At 42.7% G+C, this 23,546-nt stretch overlaps 1 protein-coding gene across 1 annotated transcript in view; it reads left to right on the top strand.

The window, feature by feature from the left end:
• The first annotated feature begins 10,528 nt into the window (after window positions 1-10,528).
• Window positions 10,529-23,546, top strand: part of rsph14 (radial spoke head 14 homolog) — a 124,382-nt gene continuing 111,364 nt past the window's right edge. The window contains exon 1 of the mRNA XM_056278220.1: window positions 10,529-10,697. Within this exon, the coding sequence (XP_056134195.1) occupies window positions 10,529-10,697 (169 nt within the window). The remainder of the gene's footprint in view (window positions 10,698-23,546) is intronic.

Genomic DNA, 23,546 nt, shown 5'->3' with positions numbered 1-23,546 from the left:
AGGTCCTCAGAAAAACACCCTTACACCTCCTGCTAAGCCGCCAGGTCCTCAGGAAAACACCCTTACACCTCCTGCTAAGCCACCAGGTCCTCAGAAAAACACCCTTACACCTCCTGCTAAGCCGCCAGGTCCTCAGAAAACACCCTTACACCTCCCGCTAAGCCGCCAGGTCCTCAGAAAACACCCTTACACCTCCCGCTAAGCCGCCAGGTCCTCAGAAAAACACCCTTACATCTCCTGCTAAGCTGCCAGGTCCTCAGAAAACACCCTTACACCTCCTGCTAAGCCGCCAGGTCCTCAGGAAAACACCCTTACACCTCCTGCTAAGCCGCCAGGTCCTCAGGAAAACACCCTTACACCTCCTGCTAAGCCGCCAGGTCCTCAGGAAAACACCCTTACATCTCCTGCTAAGCCGCCAGGTCCTCAGGAAACACCCTTACATCTCCTGCTAAGCCGCCAGGTCCTCAGAAAACACCCTTACACCTCCTGCTAAGCCGCCAGGTCCTCAGAAAAAACACCCTTACACCTCCTGCTAAGCCGCCAGGTCCTCAGGAAACACCATTACACCTCCTGCTAAGCCGCCAGGTCCTCAGAAAACACCCTTACATCTCCTGCTAAGCCGCCAGGTCCTCAGGAAAACACCCTTACATCTCCTGCTAAGCCGCCAGGTCCTCAAGAAACCACCCTTACATCTCCTGCTAAGCCGCCAGGTCCTCAGAAAACACCCTTACATCTCCTGCTAAGCCGCCAGGTCCTCAGGAAAACACCCTTACATCTCCTGCTAAGCCGCCAGGTCCTCAAGAAACCACCCTTACATCTCCTGTTAAGCCGCCAGGTCCTCAGAAAACACCCTTACATCTCCTGCTAAGCCGCCAGGTCCTCAGGAAAACACCCTTACATCTCCTGCTAAGCCGCCAGGTCCTCAGGAAAACACCCTTACACCTCCTGCTAAGCCTCCAGGTCCTCAGAAAAACACCCTTACACCTCCTGCTAAGCCGCCAGGTCCTCAGGAAAACACCCTTACACCTCCTGCTAAGCCGCCAGGTCCTCAGAAAAAACAAAAAGGAGACGAGGCCACAACTGCTGGAGCCCATGCCGAGGATACCTCGAATGCTGCTATCTTAGCTGCCATCGCTACTCTCCGCAACGTGATGGAGGATTTCAAGACGGAGTTGAAACAAAACACGCTGACCATTGCTAACATCGCAAAAGCGGTCGAGTTTAACTCGGCCGAAATCAAAGAGTGCGAGGATAAAAACAAAGAGTTGGATTAAGAAATAAAACAACTCCGTGTGAAGAACGCAGAGCTGGACAAGAGAGCTGCAGAGCTGGACAAGAGAGCTGCAGAGGTGGAAAAGAGAGCTACAGAGCTGGAAAAGAGAGCTGCAGAGGTGGAAAAGAGAGCTGCAGAGGTGGAAAAGAGAGCTACAGAGCTGGAAAAGAGAGCTGCAGAGGTGGAAAAGAGAGCTACAGAGCTGGAAAAGAGAGCTGCAGAGGTGGAAAAGAGAGCTGCAGAGGTGGAAAAGAGAGCTACAGAGCTGGAAAAGAGAGCTGCAGAGCTGGAAAAGAGAGCTGCAGAGCTGGACAAGAGAGCTGCAGAGGTGGAAAAGAGAGCTGCAGAGGTGGAAAAGAGAGCTACAGAGCTGGAAAAGAGAGCTGCAGAGGTGGAAAAGAGAGCTACAGAGCTGGAAAAGAGAGCTGCAGAGGTGGAAAAGAGAGCTACAGAGCTGGAAAAGAGAGCTGCAGAGGTGGAAAAGAGAGCTGCAGAGGTGGAAAAGAGAGCTGCAGAGGTGGAAAAGAGAGCTACAGAGCTGGAAAAGAGAGCTGCAGAGCTGGACAAGAGAGCTGCAGAGGTGGAAAAGAGAGCTGCAGAGGTGGAAAAGAGAGCTGCAGAGGTGGAAAAGAGCTGTAGAGGTGGAAAAGAGAGCTACAGAGTTGGAAAAGAGAGCTGCACAGGTGGAAAAGAGCTGCAGAGGTGGAAAAGAGAGCTGCAGAGGTGGAAAAGAGAGCTACAGAGCTGGAAAAGAGAGCTGCAGAGGTGGAAAAGAGAGCTACAGAGGTGGAAAAGAGAGCTGCAGAACTGGAGCGCTACAAGAGAAGATGGAACTTAAGACTTGTCGGCCTGAAAGAAGAAAAGGAGGAGAATACACGACAGCTCGTCGCTGAAATCAATTGGAAGATTGTTCCACACTGGAAGGAGAAGATGGATCTCATCCTGGACTCTGTGCACCGTCTGGGGCCGAACAACAACAGCCGCCCTCGTCAGATCATCATGCAGTTCACTGGACAGCTCTACAGGGATGAACTCTGGCGAACCACCAAACTTCACCCAGTCTGCAAGAATCTCAACGTCCGCTTCGCAGAAGATCTCACCAAAGAAGACAGGGAGGCACGGCAAGCTGTTTGGCCGAAAGTTGAGCAAGCAAGGAGGGCAGGTCTGAAGACTGTTTTCCGTGGCCCATATGCGTTCATTAACGGACAGAGAGTCACACCATAGACCTAAATAACCTGGAATGTCGATTCCTAAAACAAGTGAGTTATAAATAGAAAAAATGCTTAGGGTTTTGTTACACAAAGTTCAGTAACTACTAGCAGATACACCATTTTTCTTGTTCTTTAACAGTTCAGTTAATTATCTCTGTGTTTTTTGTGTTCTATGTTTAGTCTAAAAATGATATATCTCTCATTTCCGTTAATGCAAGGGGTCTAAGAGACATGACAAAAGGGAAAGCTTCTACTTATTCTGTAAAGGGAAAAATGCAAATGTTGTTTTTCTACAAGAAACTCACTCCAAGACTGAGGATACCTTATTTTGGTCTAAACAATGGGGAGATGAAGCTTTCTTCAGCCATGGCACTTCAAGATCAGCAGGGGTCGCCATCCTCCTAAAACACTTCAGAGGTCAGGTTATATCCCACAAGGCAGATGAACATGGCCACTGGTTGATTCTTACCCTAAACATAGATGAATTGAAATTCATCCTGATTAATGTTTATGGCTACAACAATAGCACAGAAAACAGAAGACTATTTGATCAAATCAGCTTACAATTAGACAACAATCATACTCAACTGATAATATTATAGTTGGAGGGGATCTGAATTTAGCCCAGGATGATTTATTTGGTAAATATCCTCTTAGACATTCTGCAAGTCATCCTAATTCCATATTTTCTAACTTTTGCAATGAACAAAGTCTGATTGATGTATGGCGATATTTAAATCCAGGAATATTTAGAAACTCATGGTTCAGCCCAAATTCAAATTTAAAATCTAGAATTGGCTATTGGTTAATTGCAAGCCACTTGCTGTGCTATGATATCAACTCTGATATCTCGGCTGCTCCACTTACTGATCACAGCATTGTTTCTCTACATGTTAAACCTAAAAACAGGAATACTTATTCTCACAAATATTGGAAATTTAATTCCAGTCTGAATAAAAATTCTGATTACTGTAGAAAAATTAAACTATTGATTCAAGAGATCATAAACTCTGAAGAACTAACAACGCCTGTCAAGAAATGGGAGTTCCTAAAATATAAAATACGCCAACTCACCATCTCGTTCAGTAAAAAAATTAAAAAAGATCTTGAAAGAAAAGAACTAGATATAATTAAACAGCTTAATGTTTACTGCAATAAACCTAATCCCACTGAAGACGATAAACAGAAAATATTAAACCTTCAACCCAATTTGGATGAAATCTACACTCAGAAAGCAAAAGGAGCCTTTATTAGGTCTAGAGCTAAATGGATAGAGGGGGAAAAAACTCAGCATATTTCTGTAACCTTGAAAAAAGGCAGGAAAAAAATAACATTAAATCCTTGATAATTGAAGATATAGAAACCACAGATGAAAAATTAATCTCCTCGGAAATCCTTAAATTCTATAGCCAGCTTTACAGCTCTAAATGTTCTAATGAGGATTGTCATGCATTCTTAAAGGATATAGCAAGTTATATTCCCAAAATTAAAGATGGTTTCAAACAAACTTGCGATCATCAAATAACAATTGCAGAACTTGATACCGTTATTAGTCGCTTGTCTTTAAATAAAGCCCCTGGGTCAGACGGACTCACAGGTGACTTCTGCAGACATTTCTGGGAAGATATTAGAGAACTACTACATCAAGTTTTCATGGAAATATTTGAAACCTGCACACTTCCACCTACAATGAAACAAGGGATTATCATTTCAATTCCAAAACCTGGAAAAGACCCCAGAATTATAGATAATAGAAGGCCCATCACTCTTAGAAACTCAGACTACAAACTCCTAACCTACATTTTCACTACTCGTCTTCAAACAGGGATTTCGAATCTTATTGCAGAAACACAATCAGGTTTTCTAAAAGGAAGATCAATCCACAACAATATAAGGCTGGTAATGGACATTATTGAATACAGAAACCAAATTGAAGATGATGGGTTTCTCCTGTTTTTAGATTTTTATAAAGCGTTTGACTCTGTGGAGCATCCATTTATCATCTTGGTACTTGAACATTTTGGATTTGGAGTTAATTTTAGGAATTTTGTCAGTGGACTGTATCAGAATATTACCAGCTGTGTCATACTACCTGCTGCCACCACCCCCAGTTTTAAGGTTAATGTAGGGATTCCTCAGGGTTGTCCGGTTTCTCCATATTTATTCATACTAGTTACAGAAATGTTAGCAATTTACCTCAAACATTGTGATGACATTAAACAACTAAATGTACTAGGTACAGATATTATCATCAGCCAACTAGCAGATGACACGACAGTTTACTTAAAAGATAGACACCAAATTCCAACAACTATTGAAAAAGTTGAAAAATTCTCTAAAGCTTCAGGATTAACACTAAATTTAAAAAAATGTGAACTATTGGCTGTACATGACACCCCACTAAAAGAAATCTGTAATATTCCTATTAAATCAGAAATCAAATACCTGGGAATTTTCCTTTCAAAAGACCAAAAACGAAGTCAGTCTTCAAATGTAGAAAATAAGTTAAAGGAATGTAAATCAAAGCTAAACATCTGGCTCCAAAGAGACCTATCGATTCTTGGCAGAATTTATTTAACTAAGATGGAATGCTTATCAAGGTGTATTTACCCAGCCTATTCTCACGCCATTCCAGAAAAATTAATCAAATCAATCAATCAGATTAATCTAAATTTCATTTGGCGAAACAGACCACACTATATAAAGAAAAGCCATATGGTTAATGTGACATTGTGCGCAACACTTGACATCTTCACATGGTAAACATCTGTGACCAGGGGCTTGGTGGGGGTCCCCGGGGTGGAGGGCCCCCAAGGCAGATGCACATTTCTTCTTCTTTTTTTAAAGTACTTTATTTTATTATTTTTCAGTGTTATCATCGGGTTCAGCATTTTACAGAATGTGGTTGAGGTTTTACATAATAATGATAATAATACTAAACAAAAACATCAAAACATAAATAAAATAAAGTAAAAATAAAATAAAATAGAAATAAAAATATTAATGCTTGGCCTCGATCTACTGCCTCTTCTGCATCTTGATAATATCATTACATTCTTGCACTTCACTAAAGAATACATTGGGAAAAGAAAAGAGACAGAGAAAAGGAGAGATAAGAAATACAATCGATCGGACATGAGAACTCATGGTGTATCATGAATATTAACACAGCTAGGGGATGTTAGGCACAAAGTGGTAGACTGATTTGAGACATTTGTACCTTTCATCATACAATGGTCCCGCGTTAAATCTTCTCTTTGCCTCAGCTAGAGAGAGGTTGTCCACTGCCACAAGAGCGTGGACAATGGCCTGGTAGAGATAGATAGCCTCCAGTTAAAAGGGGTCCCATATTTACAACACACTACAAATTAGTGGTGGGGCGAGCATAACCCATTCACTAAATCGCGGAACGCCCTTTTAACAGTTATAATACAGGCTTTGATGACTGGATAAACAGACAATTATTGAAATCAATGTAACTAAGACTAGATGGTTGAGTTAAACCTCACCTCAGGCATCAGCACATCCAACACGAAGCTGACTCTCTGGAACTCTGTCGTTGGGACATAAGGTGCACATTTTGTGGCTCCTTTGAGGACCAAGTTGATGTGCTTAAAAACTTCATCAATGTGGTCGTCTTCTTCCAGGTAGGTGAAGACCCTGTCTGGTTTCGCAGACCTGAAATTCACCAGCCACTTGGAGCTGCCTTCACCTCTGATTATTTCCTATAGAAACAAAGACCATGTCAAATAAATGCACTGCAGAAGATCAGGCTTTGATCATCTTTTTTGCTATTAGAAATGTTTTTATGTATAAGCATTATTATTATTGGTATCATACCAGTGGCCGTTTGTCTGACCCCTTCAGCTTCGTGATGAAGCCCACCAATCTTTCATTGGCAGACCTGCGGGCTTCTCTTGCACGTTTTGCCATCTTTGCTGTAGTGGGTGTAGTGGTCATCAAGTAGTGTAAAGGAACCTCTAGGGATGTGAAACAAAGGACAACTTGTGAACTCTAAACCAACCCAGAGTAATTCATCAAATATCGTAAAAACACAACACGCAATGACAATGTATGGTCATTTTTTGTTGTGGCTGTCCTGTAAAGTTTGTCAAATGTCACTTACCCCCCTCTGGTTCTAAGCCCTCGTTATGTTCCTGTAATGTAAGAGAGCAACAAGACAGATGATGACTGAAAAATATATTTATTTAACAATGCACTTTTCAACATTAGTTAATAAAGTGTTTGAAGCACCTGAATGTATTAGTTATAAATGGTTCTGATTATACCGGTAGTTAAATTGAATTTCAATCTGACCTGGACGACTTCCAAAAACATCCGTTTCCGGAGTCTTGGGAGCCTGAAGACAGGAGGCAGGTCACCTCTCAGTAGAGCTTTGGCCTGCTCTGTCCAGTGGGCAAAAACCTTGCCATGCCTTGAAAAGATGAAATCTGAAAAGCCAATTAGACCCTATTCTAGTTCGCTGTCTAGTTTGATGTCTGCAATGGGACCTTTTCATACTCCGTGTTGAGTACTTTGCTGCCTTTCCTCGTCTCCCTCCCAATCCATGGTGCCCAATTGTCATATGCCGGTTGGACAACAAATGGATTCTGTGAAGAGTCTGCATCAAAAACATAATTTCAAAAATATTGAAATATCTAATACAGTTCATTCCGGGGAGACGCAGTCACATCCGATGGGACCTGGTGTATTTTACTCTTTTGACAAACTATATACACTGTGGCGCCCCGATCTCCCATCGGCGCTCCACTGGACTGCTGACCCACCTTCGGCACCATGGAGAGCGACCTGACCTGGCCTCACAACACTCACTATCAAAACATCCTCTGCTTATCATGTGTAGATGGACGGATTCCCAAAATGCCTCTATGTTGCGTTCACCTTGGAAGTCATCACTCAGTTGTTTCAGCTCACTAACTGCAATCACCAAATACATCATAAGACACAAAATATCCTTTGAGGATGAGTAGTAAGTACATTGTAGTTTATGTGGCACCTACAAAACGGTAGTTAAAAAGCGATTTACCTAAATAGCACTTTTAGGAAAAACTTACCTTCAAAGTTGTGCACTGCTTTTCTGTGGAGGTCCATAACCACCACAGGGGGGTAGAACCCACAGTTCACACATGAGTATGTGTATTCTCTGTTGCAAAGTGCCTCAAAGTGGCAGCATGCTTGAAAAGTTAAGTTGGTGGCTGGAAACCGTTCTTCACACAAAGTCTCCAGAGAGCTGATGACTCTAGACACTGACACATGATTCTATGGTAAAAAATAAGACAGGAAAAGGTTTGAAATGGAAGGTATGAATACGCTGAAAACACAGTACTACTGTAACTAGTAACATCATTCCCTGCAATCACTGTACCTGGTAATGTATTTACTTTAAAAATGGGTAAATAAATTGCAGATGTGGAATAGGCTGCCAATTTAACTTTGATTAGTGCCGCAGAAAGCACAGCACTAGCAGAAAAGGGGCTACAGAGAATTTGGAAATCTTGCAATAATAGTTAGTTGAACAATTTTCAATTGATGAAATCTTTCTGGGTCGATATGGAATAAATGAAGGTCATAACACCTTGTGTTGTCTGCCATTAACACCGTTTTACACACCTGAAGAGTGTGCCTTAGGTGAAGGCAAAGCTGCAGTGTCAGAATGACTTGGTCATGGAAATGAAGCTGCCATCTGTCCATTCCTGATAACGGTAGATCATGGGGCATCAGTACACCTTCTACTGCAAGCAGAGATGTCTGTAATGGACATAAGGATATACATTAGGACATAAACTCAGCTGTATATGGTTAATCAAACGATTAATGTACATGCACACTGTGCTTTTATAAACTAAATACACTAAACTAAAGGATGCATTTAACTTGCTCTGGATTACACCAGTCATGCCAACCAGTCTGGCTTCGTCTGTGATGTGCGAGATTTCCTCCAGTTTGAGATTGCCTGAACAGAGCTGGCATGTCGTTTCAGCTGGAATCAACTCTGAAGGGTAATCCGTCGACCCTCAAACAGTATCCATTTTAAACTCAACTAAACTAATTCATTTACACCAATATTTTAATAAGTGCTGAGCTAGCTACATGGCCCGCAACGAAGCATCGCTAGCTAACGTTAGCTAAATGCTTAGAACCACTCGACATTTCCAATGTATTCTCTCCATAGCGGTGACAGTGATTATACCCACGCTCGCTGGATTCTTCCATACATTAAGTTGGATAGACAACATTGAATAAAACCTTAGAAAAGAAAACCAACCTTTTAAAGTATCTTCTTACCGCTGCCGCAGTAGCTTCCGCTTCTTCTTTCCGTTTTATGGCGGATTGCAAACTTAAAAACAACACGAAGAAGACCAACGTCCGGTTTCATGGCGACCGCGGAGGTCACGTGATTTCCTGTCAACTGCGGAGGTGCCTCTTGCGGAGGTCCGCCATTTTGTCTGCAGCCAGATGCGTCTCTATCACGTTACAGTTGATATGACAGAATATGACATATGACGTACAGTTGATACGACAGGATATGACATAGGATGTACGGAAGTACTGGAGGTCAAAGATGTCATGGGGATGCCCCCGATGGAGTTCATTAAAGACAAACAATTGCTGTTCATCCAATAACTGTATATTGTATAATTGAATTAAAAAAATTTTAAAGACAAACAATTTTAGTAAACTGCCCCATTCATTATACCTATCAATGAATACGACAACCCACTCCTCCGAATAGTAAAACATCAGCTGTACTCCATCAATTAAGAAGTGGCACAATTCAAGAAAAAGCTTGATGTCCCAGAAACCCCACCAACAGAAAATGAGGCAACTACCATCTATGCCAAAGGAGTGAAGCAGAAGGCAAAACGCCATGGCCAGCGGCAACTGCAACAAAACCTGGGAGGACAAAGCAATACACAGGAAGTACCCAAACAGAATGAACGATGCAGACGTGGACCAACAAAAGACACACCAGTGGCTGAGGAGCACCGGGTTGAAAGCAGAGACGGGAGGGCCTGGTAATCTCTGCACAAGACCAGAGCCTGGCAACCAGATCCTATCACCACAGCATCATCAAAGGTGGAACAGACCCAAAATGCAGAATCTGTGGAATGTACAAAGAAACCATCGACCACATTGTCTCAGGCTGCCCGGTACTAGCAAAGACCGAGTACATGTACAGGCACAGCAAGGCAGCAGCATACCTGCACTGGAAGATCTGCAGGAGTTACAAGATCAAGACCACTGAGAAGTGGTATTAACATCAGCCAAAAACGGTCACTGAGAACAATGACGTCACCATCCTCTGGGACACGCCCACCCACATTGACAGAGAGATAAAAGCCAACAAGCCCTACATCGTTATCAAGGACAGGAAGCATAAGAGGTGCATGCTCATCAACATGGCAATACCATCCAAAAACACGCCTCAGTTAAAGTCACAGAGAAGCTGACCAAGTACAGAGACCTGGAGACTGAAACCACCAGGATGTGGGGCATGAAGACCGAGACAACACCAGTGGTCATCGGAGCTCTAGGACTCATGAAGAAGGGAATGGACAAGTTCACCAACCGTATCCCAGGCAACATCAACATCCGTGCAGTCCAGAAGATCCCCCTACTCGGAACAGCCCACATACTACGACGAGAACTGTCAATCAAGTGACATCTGCCCTGTAGTGCCTCAGGTCCATAGTTTGGACCCGGCTCTACAGGATGTAAAACAGTTAACATGAAAGAAATGATAATGATAATAATAATAATATTACATTTATATAGCGCTTTTCTAGACACCCAAAGCGCTTAACAGCACTCTCACCATGCGTCGAATGGGGACACGCGCGCACACACACGCACGCACACGCACACACGTGTTTACAGAGGTTACCATGGTAACCGTGAATGTCGCGGTGGATTCTGTTGTGAGGTTGACTTCTGAATTTCCGCCTGTTGTCCAGCGACTCTAAAAGAACGGATTTAGCTCCTGGATTCTTAACCAGCTTATCAAACCGACATTTTAATCGGGATGAGCGGTGGTCACACCGAGCCGTCTCCGTGGGCCTTCGGACAGCGGGCCTTGCCGCGGCTGTCAGACGAGCTGCGGTGCGCTGAGCCGGGCAGCAGACCGCGCGCTCTGGCCGCTCTCTGCGACCTGGTCCACGACCCGGAGAGGGCCTACGAGACGATTAAAAACGGTAAGGACCCCTCCCTCGGAAAGTCCTGCAATGTGTTTCTTGGCAACATAAAAAAATGCAGTTATCATGACACAGTTCGAGGTAGTTTAATTTCCCACGTAGCACTGATGGTTCTCCAGCAGGTCCTCAGCTTCTTTAGTCTAGCAGTTAGTTCATCACATCCATTGTTCTAGTTATTCAGTCTAGCAGGTAGTTCATCACATCCACCTGTTCTAGTTATTCAGTCTAGCAGGTAGTTCATCAAATCCACCTGTTCCAGTTATTCAGTCTAGCAGGTAGTTCATCAAATCCACCTGTTCGAGTTATTCAGTCTAGGAGGTAGTTCATCACATCCACCTGTTCTAGTTATTCAGTCTAGCAGGTAGTTCATCAAATCCACCTGTTCCAGTTATTCAAGTCTAGCAGGTAGTTCATCACATCCACCTGTTCCAGTTATTCAGTCTGGCAGGTAGTTCATCAAATCCACCTGTTCCAGTTATTCAGTCTAGCAGGTAGTTCATCAAATCCACCTGTTCAAGTTATTCAGTCTAGCAGGTAGTTCATCACATCCACCTGTTCTAGTTATTCAGTCTAGCAGGTAGTTCATCAAATCCACCTGTTCCAGTTATTCAAGTCTAGCAGGTAGTTCATCACATCCACCTGTTCCAGTTATTCAGTCTAGCAGGTAGTTCATCACATCCACCTGTTCTAGTTATTCAGTCTAGCACGTAGTTCATCACACCCACCTGTTCCAGTTATTCAGTCTAGCAGCTAGTTCATCACATCCACCTGTTCTAGTTATTCCAGTCTAGCAGGTAGTTCATCACATCCACCTGTTCTAGTTATTCAGTCTAGCAGCTAGTTCATCACATCCATCTGTTCCAGTTATTCAAGCTAGCAGGTAGTTCATCACATCCACCTGTTCTAGTTAATCAGTCCAGCAGGTAGTTCATCACATCCACCTGTTCCAGTTATTCGGTCTGGCAGGTAGTTCATCACATCCACCTGTTCTAGTTATTCCAGTCTAGCAGGTAGTTCATCACATCCACCTGTTCTAGTTATTCTAGTCTAACAGGTAGTTTATCACATCCACCTGTTCCAGTTATTCAGTCTAGCAGGTAGTTCATCACATCCACCTGTTCCAGTTATTCAGTCTAGCAGCTAGTTCATCACATCCACCTGTTCTAGTTATTCTAGTCTAGCAGGTAGTTTATCACATCCACCTGTTCCAGTTATTCAGTCTAGCAGATAGTTCATCACATCCACATGTTCCAGTTATTCCAGTCTAGCAGGTAGTTCATCACATCCACCTGTTCTAGTTATTCAGTCTAGCAGCTAGTTCATCACATCCACCTGTTCCAGTTATTCAGTCTAGCAGGTAGTTCATCACATCCACCTGTTCTAGTTATTCAGTGTAGCAGGTAGTTCATCACATCCACCTGTTCTAGTTATTCAGTCTAGCAGCTAGTTCATCAAATCCACCTGTTCCAGTTATTCAAGTCTAGCAGGTAGTTCATCACATCCACCTGTTCCAGTTATTCAGTCTAGCAGGTAGTTCATCACATCCACCTGTTCTAGTTATTCCAGTCTAGCAGGTAGTTCACCACATCCACCTGTTCTAGTTATTCTAGTCTAGCAGGTAGTTTATAACATCCACCTGTTCCAGTTATTCAGTCTAGCAGGTAGTTCATCACATCCACCTGTTCTAGTTATTCTAGTCTAGCAGGTAGTTTATCACATCCACCTGTTCCAGTTATTCAGTCTAGCAGGTAGTTCATCACATCCACCTATTCCAGTTATTCCAGTCTAGTAGCTAGTTCATCACATCCACCTGTTCCAGATATTCAGTCTAGCAGCTAGTTCATCACATCCACCTGGTCCAGTTATTCAGTCTAGCAGCTAGTTCATCAAATCCACCTGTTCCAGTTATTCAGTCTAGCAGGTAGTTCATCAAATCCACCTGTTCCAGTTATTCAGTCTAGCAGGTAGTTCATCACATCCACCTGTTCTAGTTATTCAATCTAGCAGGTAGTTTATCACATCCACCTGGTCCAGTTATTCAGTCTAGCAGCTAGTTCATCACATCCACCTGTTCTAGTTATTCTAGTCTAGCAGGTAGTTTATCACATCCACCTGTTCCAGTTATTCAGTCTAGAAGCTAGTTCATCACATCCACCTGTTCTAGTTATTCTAGTCTAGCAGGTAGTTTATCACATCCACCTGTTCCAGTTATTCAGTCTAGCAGATAGTTCATCACATCCACATGTTCCAGTTATTCCAGTCTAGCAGGTAGTTCATCACATCCACCTGTTCTAGTTATTCAGTCTAGCAGCTAGTTCATCACATCCACCTGTTCCAGTTATTCAGTCTAGCAGGTAGTTCATCACATCCACCTGTTCTAGTTATTCTAGTCTAGCAGGTAGTTTATCACACCCACCTGTTCCAGTTATTCAGTCTAGCAGCTAGTTCATCACATCCACCTGTTCCAGTTATTCCAGTCTAGCGGGTAGTTTATCACATCCACCTGTTCTAGTTATTCAGTCTAGCAGCTAGTTCATCACATCCACCTGTTCTAGTTATTCTAGTCTAGCACGTAGTTTATCACATCCACCTGTTCCAGTTATTCAGTCTAGCAGGTAGTTCATCACATCCACCTGTTCTAGTTATTCTAGTCTAGCAGGTAGTTTATCACATCCACCTGTTCCAGTTATTCAGTCTAGCAGGTAGTTCATCACATCCACCTGTTCTAGTTGTTCTAGTCTAGCAGGTAGTTTATCACATCCACCTGTTCCAGTTATTCCAGTCTAGCAGGTAGTTCATCACATCCACCTGTTGTAGTTATTCTAGTCTAGCAGGTAGTTTATCACATCCACCTGTTCCAGTTATTCAGTCTAGCAGATAGTTCATCACATCCACATGTTCCAGTTATTCCAGTCTAGCAGGTAGTTCATCACATCCACCTGTTCTAGTTATTCAGTCTAGCAGCTAGTTCATCACATCCACCTGTTCCAGTTATTCAGTCTAGCAGCTAGTTCATCACATCCACCTGTTCTAGTTATTCTAGTCTAGCAGGTAGTTTATCACACCCACCTGTTCCAGTTATTCAGTCTAGCAGCTAGTTCATCACATCCACCTGTTCCAGTTATTCCAGTGTAGCAGGTAGTTCATCACATCCACCTGTTCTAGTTATTCAGTCTAGCAGCTAGTTCATCACATCCACCTGTTCTAGTTATTCTAGTCTAGCACGTAGTTTATCACATCCACCTGTTCCAGTTATTCAGTCTAGCAGGTAGTTCATCACATCCACCTGTTCTAGTTATTCTAGTCTAGCAGGTAGTTTATCAAATCCACCTGTTCCAGTTATTCAGTCTAGCAGCTAGTTCATCACATCCACCTATTCCAGTTATTCCAGTCTAGTAGCTAGTTCATCACATCCACCTGTTCCAGATATTCAGTCTAGCAGCTAGTTCATCAAATCCACCTGTTCCAGTTATTCAGTCTAGCAGGTAGTTCATCACATCCACCTGCTCTAGTTATTCAGTCTAGTAGCTAGTTCATCAAATCCACCTGTTCCAGTTATTCAGTCTAGCAGGTAGTTTATCACACCCACCTGTTCCAGTTATTCAGTCTAGCAGCTAGTTCATCACATCCACCTGTTCTAGTTATTCCAGTCTAGCAGGTAGTTCATCACATCCACCTGTTCTAGTTATTCAGTCTAGCAGCTAGTTCATCACATCCACCTGTTCCAGTTATTCAAGCTAGCAGGTAGTTCATCACATCCACCTGTTCTAGTTAATCAGTCCAGCAGGTAGTTCATCACATCCACCTGTTCCAGTTATTCGGTCTGGCAGGTAGTTCATCACATCCACCTGTTCTAGTTATTCCAGTCTAGCAGGTAGTTCATCACATCCACCTGTTCTAGTTATTCTAGTCTAGCAGGTAGTTTATCACATCCACCTGTTCCAGTTATTCAGTCTAGCAGGTAGTTCATCACATCCACCTGTTCTAGTTGTTCTAGTCTAGCAGGTAGTTTATCACATCCACCTGTTCCAGTTATTCAGTCTAGAAGCTAGTTCATCACATCCACCTGTTCTAGTTATTCTAGTCTAGCAGGTAGTTTATCACATCCACCTGTTCCAGTTATTCAGTCTAGCAGATAGTTCATCACATCCACATGTTCCAGTTATTCCAGTCTAGCAGGTAGTTCATCACATCCACCTGTTCTAGTTATTATGTCTAGCAGCTAGTTCATCACATCCACCTGTTCTAGTTATTCAGTCTAGCAGGTAGTTCATCACATCCACCTGTTCCAGTTATTCAGTCTAGCAGGTAGTTCATCACATCCACCTGTTCTAGTTATTCTAGTCTAGCAGGTAGGTTATCACATCCACCTGTTCCAGTTATTCAGTCTAGCAGCTAGTTCATCACATCCACCTATTCCAGTTATTCCAGTCTAGTAGCTAGTTCATCACATCCACCTGTTCCAGATATTCAGTCTAGCAGCTAGTTCATCACATCCACCTGTTCCAGTTATTCCAGTCTAGCAGGTAGTTCATCAAATCCACCTGTTCCAGTTATTCAGTCTAGCAGCTAGTTCATCAAATCCACTTGTTCCAGTTATTCAGTCTAGCAGGTAGTTCATCACATCCACCTGTTCTAGTTATTCAATCTAGCAGGTAGTTCATCACATCCACCTGGTCCAGTTATTCAGTCTAGCAGCTAGTTCATCAAATCCACCTGTTCCAGTTATTCAGTCTAGCAGGTAGTTCATCACATCCACCTGCTATAGTTATTCAGTCTAGTAGCTAGTTCAGCAAATCCACCTGTTCCAGTTATTCAGTCTAGCAGGTAGTTCATCACATCCACCTGTTCCAGTTATTCAGTCTAGCAGCTAGTTCATCACATCCACCTGTTCCAGTTATTCCAGTCTAGCAGGTAGTTCATCACATCCACCTGTTCTAGTTATTCTAGTCTAGCAGGTAGTTTATCACACCCACCTGTTCCAGTTATTCAGTCTAGGAGCTAGTTCATCACATCCACCTGTTCCAGTTATTCTAGTCTAGCAGGTAGTTTATCACACCCACCTGTTCCAGTTAATCAGTCTAGCAGCTAGTTCATCACATCCACCTGTTCTAGTTATTCCAGTCTAGCAGGTAGTTCATCACATCCACCTGTTCTAGTTATTCTAGTCTAACAGGTAGTTTATCACATCCACCTGTTCCAGTTATTCAGTCTAGCAGGTAGTTCATCACAACCACCTGTTCTAGTTGTTCTAGTCTAGCAGGTAGTTTATCACATCCACCTGTTCCAGTTATTCAGTCTAGCAGCTAGTTCATCACATCCACCTGTTCTAGTTATTCTAGTCTAGCAGGTAGTTTATCACATCCACCTGTTCCAGTTATTCAGTCTAGCAGATAGTTCATCACATCCACCTGTTCCAGTTATTCCAGTCTAGCAGGTAGTTCATCACATCCACCTGTTCTAGTTATTCAGTGTAGCAGGTAGTTCATCACATCCACCTGTTCTAGTTATTCAGTCTAGCAGCTAGTTCATCAAATCCACCTGTTCCAGTTATTCAAGTCTAGCAGGTAGTTCATCACATCCACCTGTTCCAGTTATTCAGTCTAGCAGGTAGTTCATCACATCCACCTGTTCTAGTTATTCCAGTCTAGCAGGTAGTTCACCACATCCACCTGTTCTAGTTATTCTAGTCTAGCAGGTAGTTTATAACATCCACCTGTTCCAGTTATTCAGTCTAGCAGGTAGTTCATCACATCCACCTGTTCTAGTTATTCTAGTCTAGCAGGTAGTTTATCACATCCACCTGTTCCAGTTATTCAGTCTAGCAGGTAGTTCATCACATCCACCTATTCCAGTTATTCCAGTCTAGTAGCTAGTTCATCACATCCACCTGTTCCAGATATTCAGTCTAGCAGCTAGTTCATCACATCCACCTGGTCCAGTTATTCAGTCTAGCAGCTAGTTCATCAAATCCACCTGTTCCAGTTATTCAGTCTAGCAGGTAGTTCATCAAATCCACCTGTTCCAGTTATTCAGTCTAGCAGGTAGTTCATCACATCCACCTGTTCTAGTTATTCAATCTAGCAGGTAGTTTATCACATCCACCTGGTCCAGTTATTCAGTCTAGCAGCTAGTTCATCACATCCACCTGTTCTAGTTATTCTAGTCTAGCAGGTAGTTTATCACATCCACCTGTTCCAGTTATTCAGTCTAGAAGCTAGTTCATCACATCCACCTGTTCTAGTTATTCTAGTCTAGCAGGTAGTTTATCACATCCACCTGTTCCAGTTATTCAGTCTAGCAGATAGTTCATCACATCCACATGTTCCAGTTATTCCAGTCTAGCAGGTAGTTCATCACATCCACCTGTTCTAGTTATTCAGTCTAGCAGCTAGTTCATCACATCCACCTGTTCCAGTTATTCAGTCTAGCAGGTAGTTCATCACATCCACCTGTTCTAGTTATTCTAGTCTAGCAGGTAGTTTATCACACCCACCTGTTCCAGTTATTCAGTCTAGCAGCTAGTTCATCACATCCACCTGTTCCAGTTATTCCAGTCTAGCGGGTAGTTTATCACATCCACCTGTTCTAGTTATTCAGTCTAGCAGCTAGTTCATCACATCCACCTGTTCTAGTTATTCTAGTCTAGCACGTAGTTTATCACATCCACCTGTTCCAGTTATTCAGTCTAGCAGGTAGTTCATCACATCCACCTGTTCTAGTTATTCTAGTCTAGCAGGTAGTTTATCACATCCACCTGTTCCAGTTATTCAGTCTAGCAGGTAGTTCATCACATCCACCTGTTCTAGTTGTTCTAGTCTAGCAGGTAGTTTATCACATCCACCTGTTCCAGTTATTCCAGTCTAGCAGGTAGTTCATCACATCCACCTGTTGTAGTTATTCTAGTCTAGCAGGTAGTTTATCACATCCACCTGTTCCAGTTATTCAGTCTAGCAGATAGTTCATCACATCCACATGTTCCAGTTATTCCAGTCTAGCAGGTAGTTCATCACATCCACCTGTTCTAGTTATTCAGTCTAGCAGCTAGTTCATCACATCCACCTGTTCCAGTTATTCAGTCTAGCAGCTAGTTCATCACATCCACCTGTTCTAGTTATTCTAGTCTAGCAGGTAGTTTATCACACCCACCTGTTCCAGTTATTCAGTCTAGCAGCTAGTTCATCACATCCACCTGTTCCAGTTATTCCAGTGTAGCAGGTAGTTCATCACATCCACCTGTTCTAGTTATTCAGTCTAGCAGCTAGTTCATCACATCCACCTGTTCTAGTTATTCTAGTCTAGCACGTAGTTTATCACATCCACCTGTTCCAGTTATTCAGTCTAGCAGGTAGTTCATCACATCCACCTGTTCTAGTTATTCTAGTCTAGCAGGTAGTTTATCAAATCCACCTGTTCCAGTTATTCAGTCTAGCAGCTAGTTCATCACATCCACCTATTCCAGTTATTCCAGTCTAGTAGCTAGTTCATCACATCCACCTGTTCCAGATATTCAGTCTAGCAGCTAGTTCATCAAATCCACCTGTTCCAGTTATTCAGTCTAGCAGGTAGTTCATCACATCCACCTGCTCTAGTTATTCAGTCTAGTAGCTAGTTCATCAAATCCACCTGTTCCAGTTATTCAGTCTAGCAGGTAGTTTATCACACCCACCTGTTCCAGTTATTCAGTCTAGCAGCTAGTTCATCACATCCACCTGTTCTAGTTATTCCAGTCTAGCAGGTAGTTCATCACATCCACCTGTTCTAGTTATTCAGTCTAGCAGCTAGTTCATCACATCCACCTGTTCCAGTTATTCAAGCTAGCAGGTAGTTCATCACATCCACCTGTTCTAGTTAATCAGTCCAGCAGGTAGTTCATCACATCCACCTGTTCCAGTTATTCGGTCTGGCAGGTAGTTCATCACATCCACCTGTTCTAGTTATTCCAGTCTAGCAGGTAGTTCATCACATCCACCTGTTCTAGTTATTCTAGTCTAGCAGGTAGTTTATCACATCCACCTGTTCCAGTTATTCAGTCTAGCAGGTAGTTCATCACATCCACCTGTTCTAGTTGTTCTAGTCTAGCAGGTAGTTTATCACATCCACCTGTTCCAGTTATTCAGTCTAGAAGCTAGTTCATCACATCCACCTGTTCTAGTTATTCTAGTCTAGCAGGTAGTTTATCACATCCACCTGTTCCAGTTATTCAGTCTAGCAGATAGTTCATCACATCCACATGTTCCAGTTATTCCAGTCTAGCAGGTAGTTCATCACATCCACCTGTTCTAGTTATTATGTCTAGCAGCTAGTTCATCACATCCACCTGTTCTAGTTATTCAGTCTAGCAGGTAGTTCATCACATCCACCTGTTCCAGTTATTCAGTCTAGCAGGTAGTTCATCACATCCACCTGTTCTAGTTATTCTAGTCTAGCAGGTAGGTTATCACATCCACCTGTTCCAGTTATTCAGTCTAGCAGCTAGTTCATCACATCCACCTATTCCAGTTATTCCAGTCTAGTAGCTAGTTCATCACATCCACCTGTTCCAGATATTCAGTCTAGCAGCTAGTTCATCACATCCACCTGTTCCAGTTATTCCAGTCTAGCAGGTAGTTCATCAAATCCACCTGTTCCAGTTATTCAGTCTAGCAGCTAGTTCATCAAATCCACTTGTTCCAGTTATTCAGTCTAGCAGGTAGTTCATCACATCCACCTGTTCTAGTTATTCAATCTAGCAGGTAGTTCATCACATCCACCTGGTCCAGTTATTCAGTCTAGCAGCTAGTTCATCAAATCCACCTGTTCCAGTTATTCAGTCTAGCAGGTAGTTCATCACATCCACCTGCTATAGTTATTCAGTCTAGTAGCTAGTTCAGCAAATCCACCTGTTCCAGTTATTCAGTCTAGCAGGTAGTTCATCACATCCACCTGTTCCAGTTATTCAGTCTAGCAGCTAGTTCATCACATCCACCTGTTCCAGTTATTCCAGTCTAGCAGGTAGTTCATCACATCCACCTGTTCTAGTTATTCTAGTCTAGCAGGTAGTTTATCACACCCACCTGTTCCAGTTATTCAGTCTAGGAGCTAGTTCATCACATCCACCTGTTCCAGTTATTCTAGTCTAGCAGGTAGTTTATCACACCCACCTGTTCCAGTTAATCAGTCTAGCAGCTAGTTCATCACATCCACCTGTTCTAGTTATTCCAGTCTAGCAGGTAGTTCATCACATCCACCTGTTCTAGTTATTCTAGTCTAACAGGTAGTTTATCACATCCACCTGTTCCAGTTATTCAGTCTAGCAGGTAGTTCATCACAACCACCTGTTCTAGTTGTTCTAGTCTAGCAGGTAGTTTATCACATCCACCTGTTCCAGTTATTCAGTCTAGCAGCTAGTTCATCACATCCACCTGTTCTAGTTATTCTAGTCTAGCAGGTAGTTTATCACATCCACCTGTTCCAGTTATTCAGTCTAGCAGATAGTTCATCACATCCACCTGTTCCAGTTATTCCAGTCTAGCAGGTAGTTCATCACATCCACCTGTTCTAGTTATTCAGTCTAGCAGCTAGTTCATCACATCCACCTGTTCCAGTTATTCAGTCTAGCAGGTAGTTCATCACATCCACCTGTTCTAGTTATTCAGTCTAGCAGGTAGTTCATCACATCCACCTGTTCTAGTTATTCAGTCTAGCAGCTAGTTCATCACATTCACCTGTTCCAGTTATTCAAGTCTAGCAGGTAGTTCATCACATCCACCTGTTCCAGTTATTCAGTCTAGCAGGTAGTTCATCACATCCACCTGTTCTAGTTATTCCAGTCTAGCAGGTAGTTCACCACATCCACCTGTTCTAGTTATTCTAGTCTAGCAGGTAGTTTATAACATCCACCTGTTCCAGTTATTCAGTCTAGCAGGTAGTTCATCACATCCACCTGTTCTAGTTATTCTAGTCTAGCAGGTAGTTTATCACATCCACCTGTTCCAGTTATTCAGTCTAGCAGGTAGTTCATCACATCCACCTATTCCAGTTATTCCAGTCTAGTAGCTAGTTCATCACATCCACCTGTTCCAGATATTCAGTCTAGCAGCTAGTTCATTACATCCACCTGTTCCAGTTATTCAGTCTAGCAGCTAGTTCATCAAATCCACCTGTTCCAGTTATTCAGTCTAGCAGGTAGTTCATCAAATCCACCTGTTCCAGTTATTCAGTCTAGCAGGTAGTTCATCACATCCACCTGTTCTAGTTATTCAATCTAGCAGGTAGTTCATCACATCCACCTGGTCCAGTTATTCAGTCTAGCAGCTAGTTCATCACATCCACCTGTTCTAGTTATTCTAGTCTAGCAGGTAGTTTATCACATCCACCTGTTCCAGTTATTCAGTCTAGAAGCTAGTTCATCACATCCACCTGTTCTAGTTATTCTAGTCTAGCAGGTAGTTTATCACATCCACCTGTTCCAGTTATTCAGTCTAGCAGATAGTTCATCACATCCACATGTTCCAGTTATTCCAGTCTAGCAGGTAGTTCATCACATCCACCTGTTCTAGTTATTCAGTCTAGCAGCTAGTTCATCACATCCACCTGTTCCAGTTATTCAGTCTAGCAGGTAGTTCATCACATCCACCTGTTCTAGTTATTCTAGTCTAGCAGGTAGTTTATCACACCCACCTGTTCCAGTTATTCAGTCTAGCAGCTAGTTCATCACATCCACCTGTTCCAGTTATTCCGGTCTAGCGGGTAGTTTATCACATCCACCTGTTCTAGTTATTCAGTCTAGCAGCTAGTTCATCACATCCCCCTGTTCTAGTTTTTCTAGTCTAGCACGTAGTTTATCACATCCACCTGTTCCAGTTATTCAGTCTAGCAGGTAGTTCATCACATCCACCTGTTCTAGTTATTCTAGTCTAGCAGGTAGTTTATCACATCCACCTGTTCCAGTTATTCAGTCTAGCAGGTAGTTCATCACATCCACCTGTTCTAGTTGTTCTAGTCTAGCAGGTAGTTTATCACATCCACCTGTTCCAGTTATTCCAGTCTAGCAGGTAGTTCATCACATCCACCTGTTGTAGTTATTCTAGTCTAGCAGGTAGTTTATCACATCCACCTGTTCCAGTTATTCAGTCTAGCAGATAGTTCATCACATCCACATGTTCCAGTTATTCCAGTCTAGCAGGTAGTTCATCACATCCACCTGTTCTAGTTATTCAGTCTAGCAGCTAGTTCATCACATCCACCTGTTCCAGTTATTCAGTCTAGCAGCTAGTTCATCACATCCACCTGTTCTAGTTATTCTAGTCTAGCAGGTAGTTTATCACACCCACCTGTTCCAGTTATTCAGTCTAGCAGCTAGTTCATCACATCCACCTGTTCCAGTTATTCCAGTCTAGCAGGTAGTTCATCACATCCACCTGTTCTAGTTATTCAGTCTAGCAGCTAGTTCATCACATCCACCTGTTCTAGTTATTCTAGTCTAGCACGTAGTTTATCACATCCACCTGTTCCAGTTATTCAGTCTAGCAGGTAGTTCATCACATCCACCTGTTCTAGTTATTCTAGTCTAGCAGGTAGTTTATCAAATCCACCTGATCCAGTTATTCAGTCTAGCAGCTAGTTCATCACATCCACCTATTCCAGTTATTCCAGTCTAGTAGCTAGTTCATCACATCCACCTGTTCCAGATATTCAGTCTAGCAGCTAGTTCATCAAATCCACCTGTTCCAGTTATTCAGTCTAGCAGGTAGTTCATCACATCCACCTGCTCTAGTTATTCAGTCTAGTAGCTAGTTCATCAAATCCACCTGTTCCAGTTATTCAGTCTAGCAGGTAGTTTATCACACCCACCTGTTCCAGTTATTCAGTCTAGCAGCTAGTTCATCACATCCACCTGTTCCAGTTATTCAAGCTAGCAGGTAGTTCATCACATCCACCTGTTGTAGTTAATCAGTCCAGCAGGTAGTTCATCACATCCACCTGTTCCAGTTATTCGGTCTGGCAGGTAGTTCATCACATCCACCTGTTCTAGTTATTCCAGTCTAGCAGGTAGTTCATCACATCCACCTGTTCTAGTTATTCTAGTCTAGCAGGTAGTTTATCACATCCACCTGTTCCAGTTATTCAGTCTAGCAGGTAGTTCATCACATCCACCTGTTCTAGTTGTTCTAGTCTAGCAGGTAGTTTATCACATCCACCTGTTCCAGTTATTCAGTCTAGAAGCTAGTTCATCACATCCACCTGTTCTAGTTATTCTAGTCTAGCAGGTAGTTTATCACATCCACCTGTTCCAGTTATTCAGTCTAGCAGATAGTTCATCACATCCACATGTTCCAGTTATTCCAGTCTAGCAGGTAGTTCATCACATCCACCTGTTCTAGTTATTCAGTCTAGCAGCTAGTTCATCACATCCACCTGTTCTAGTTATTCAGTCTAGCAGGTAGTTCATCACATCCACCTGTTCCAGTTATTCAGTCTAGCAGGTAGTTCATCACATCCACCTGTTCTAGTTATTCTAGTCTAGCAGGTAGTTTATCACATCCACCTGTTCCAGTTATTCAGTCTAGCAGCTAGTTCATCACATCCACCTATTCCAGTTATTCCAGTCTAGTAGCTAGTTCATCACATCCACCTGTTCCAGATATTCAGTCTAGCAGCTAGTTCATCACATCCACCTGTTCCAGTTATTCCAGTCTAGCAGGTAGTTCATCAAATCCACCTGTTCCAGTTATTCAGTCTAGCAGCTAGTTCATCAAATCCACTTGTTCCAGTTATTCAGTCTAGCAGGTAGTTCATCACATCCACCTGTTCTAGTTATTCAATCTAGCAGGTAGTTCATCACATCCACCTGGTCCAGTTATTCAG

The sequence above is a fragment of the Lampris incognitus genome, chromosome 1 (genome assembly GCF_029633865.1).
Source record: "Lampris incognitus isolate fLamInc1 chromosome 1, fLamInc1.hap2, whole genome shotgun sequence".
NCBI lineage: Eukaryota > Metazoa > Chordata > Actinopteri > Lampriformes > Lampridae > Lampris > Lampris incognitus.
The sequence above is the reverse complement of the archived record's forward strand: the minus strand, read 5'-3'. Positions and strand labels throughout refer to the sequence as shown.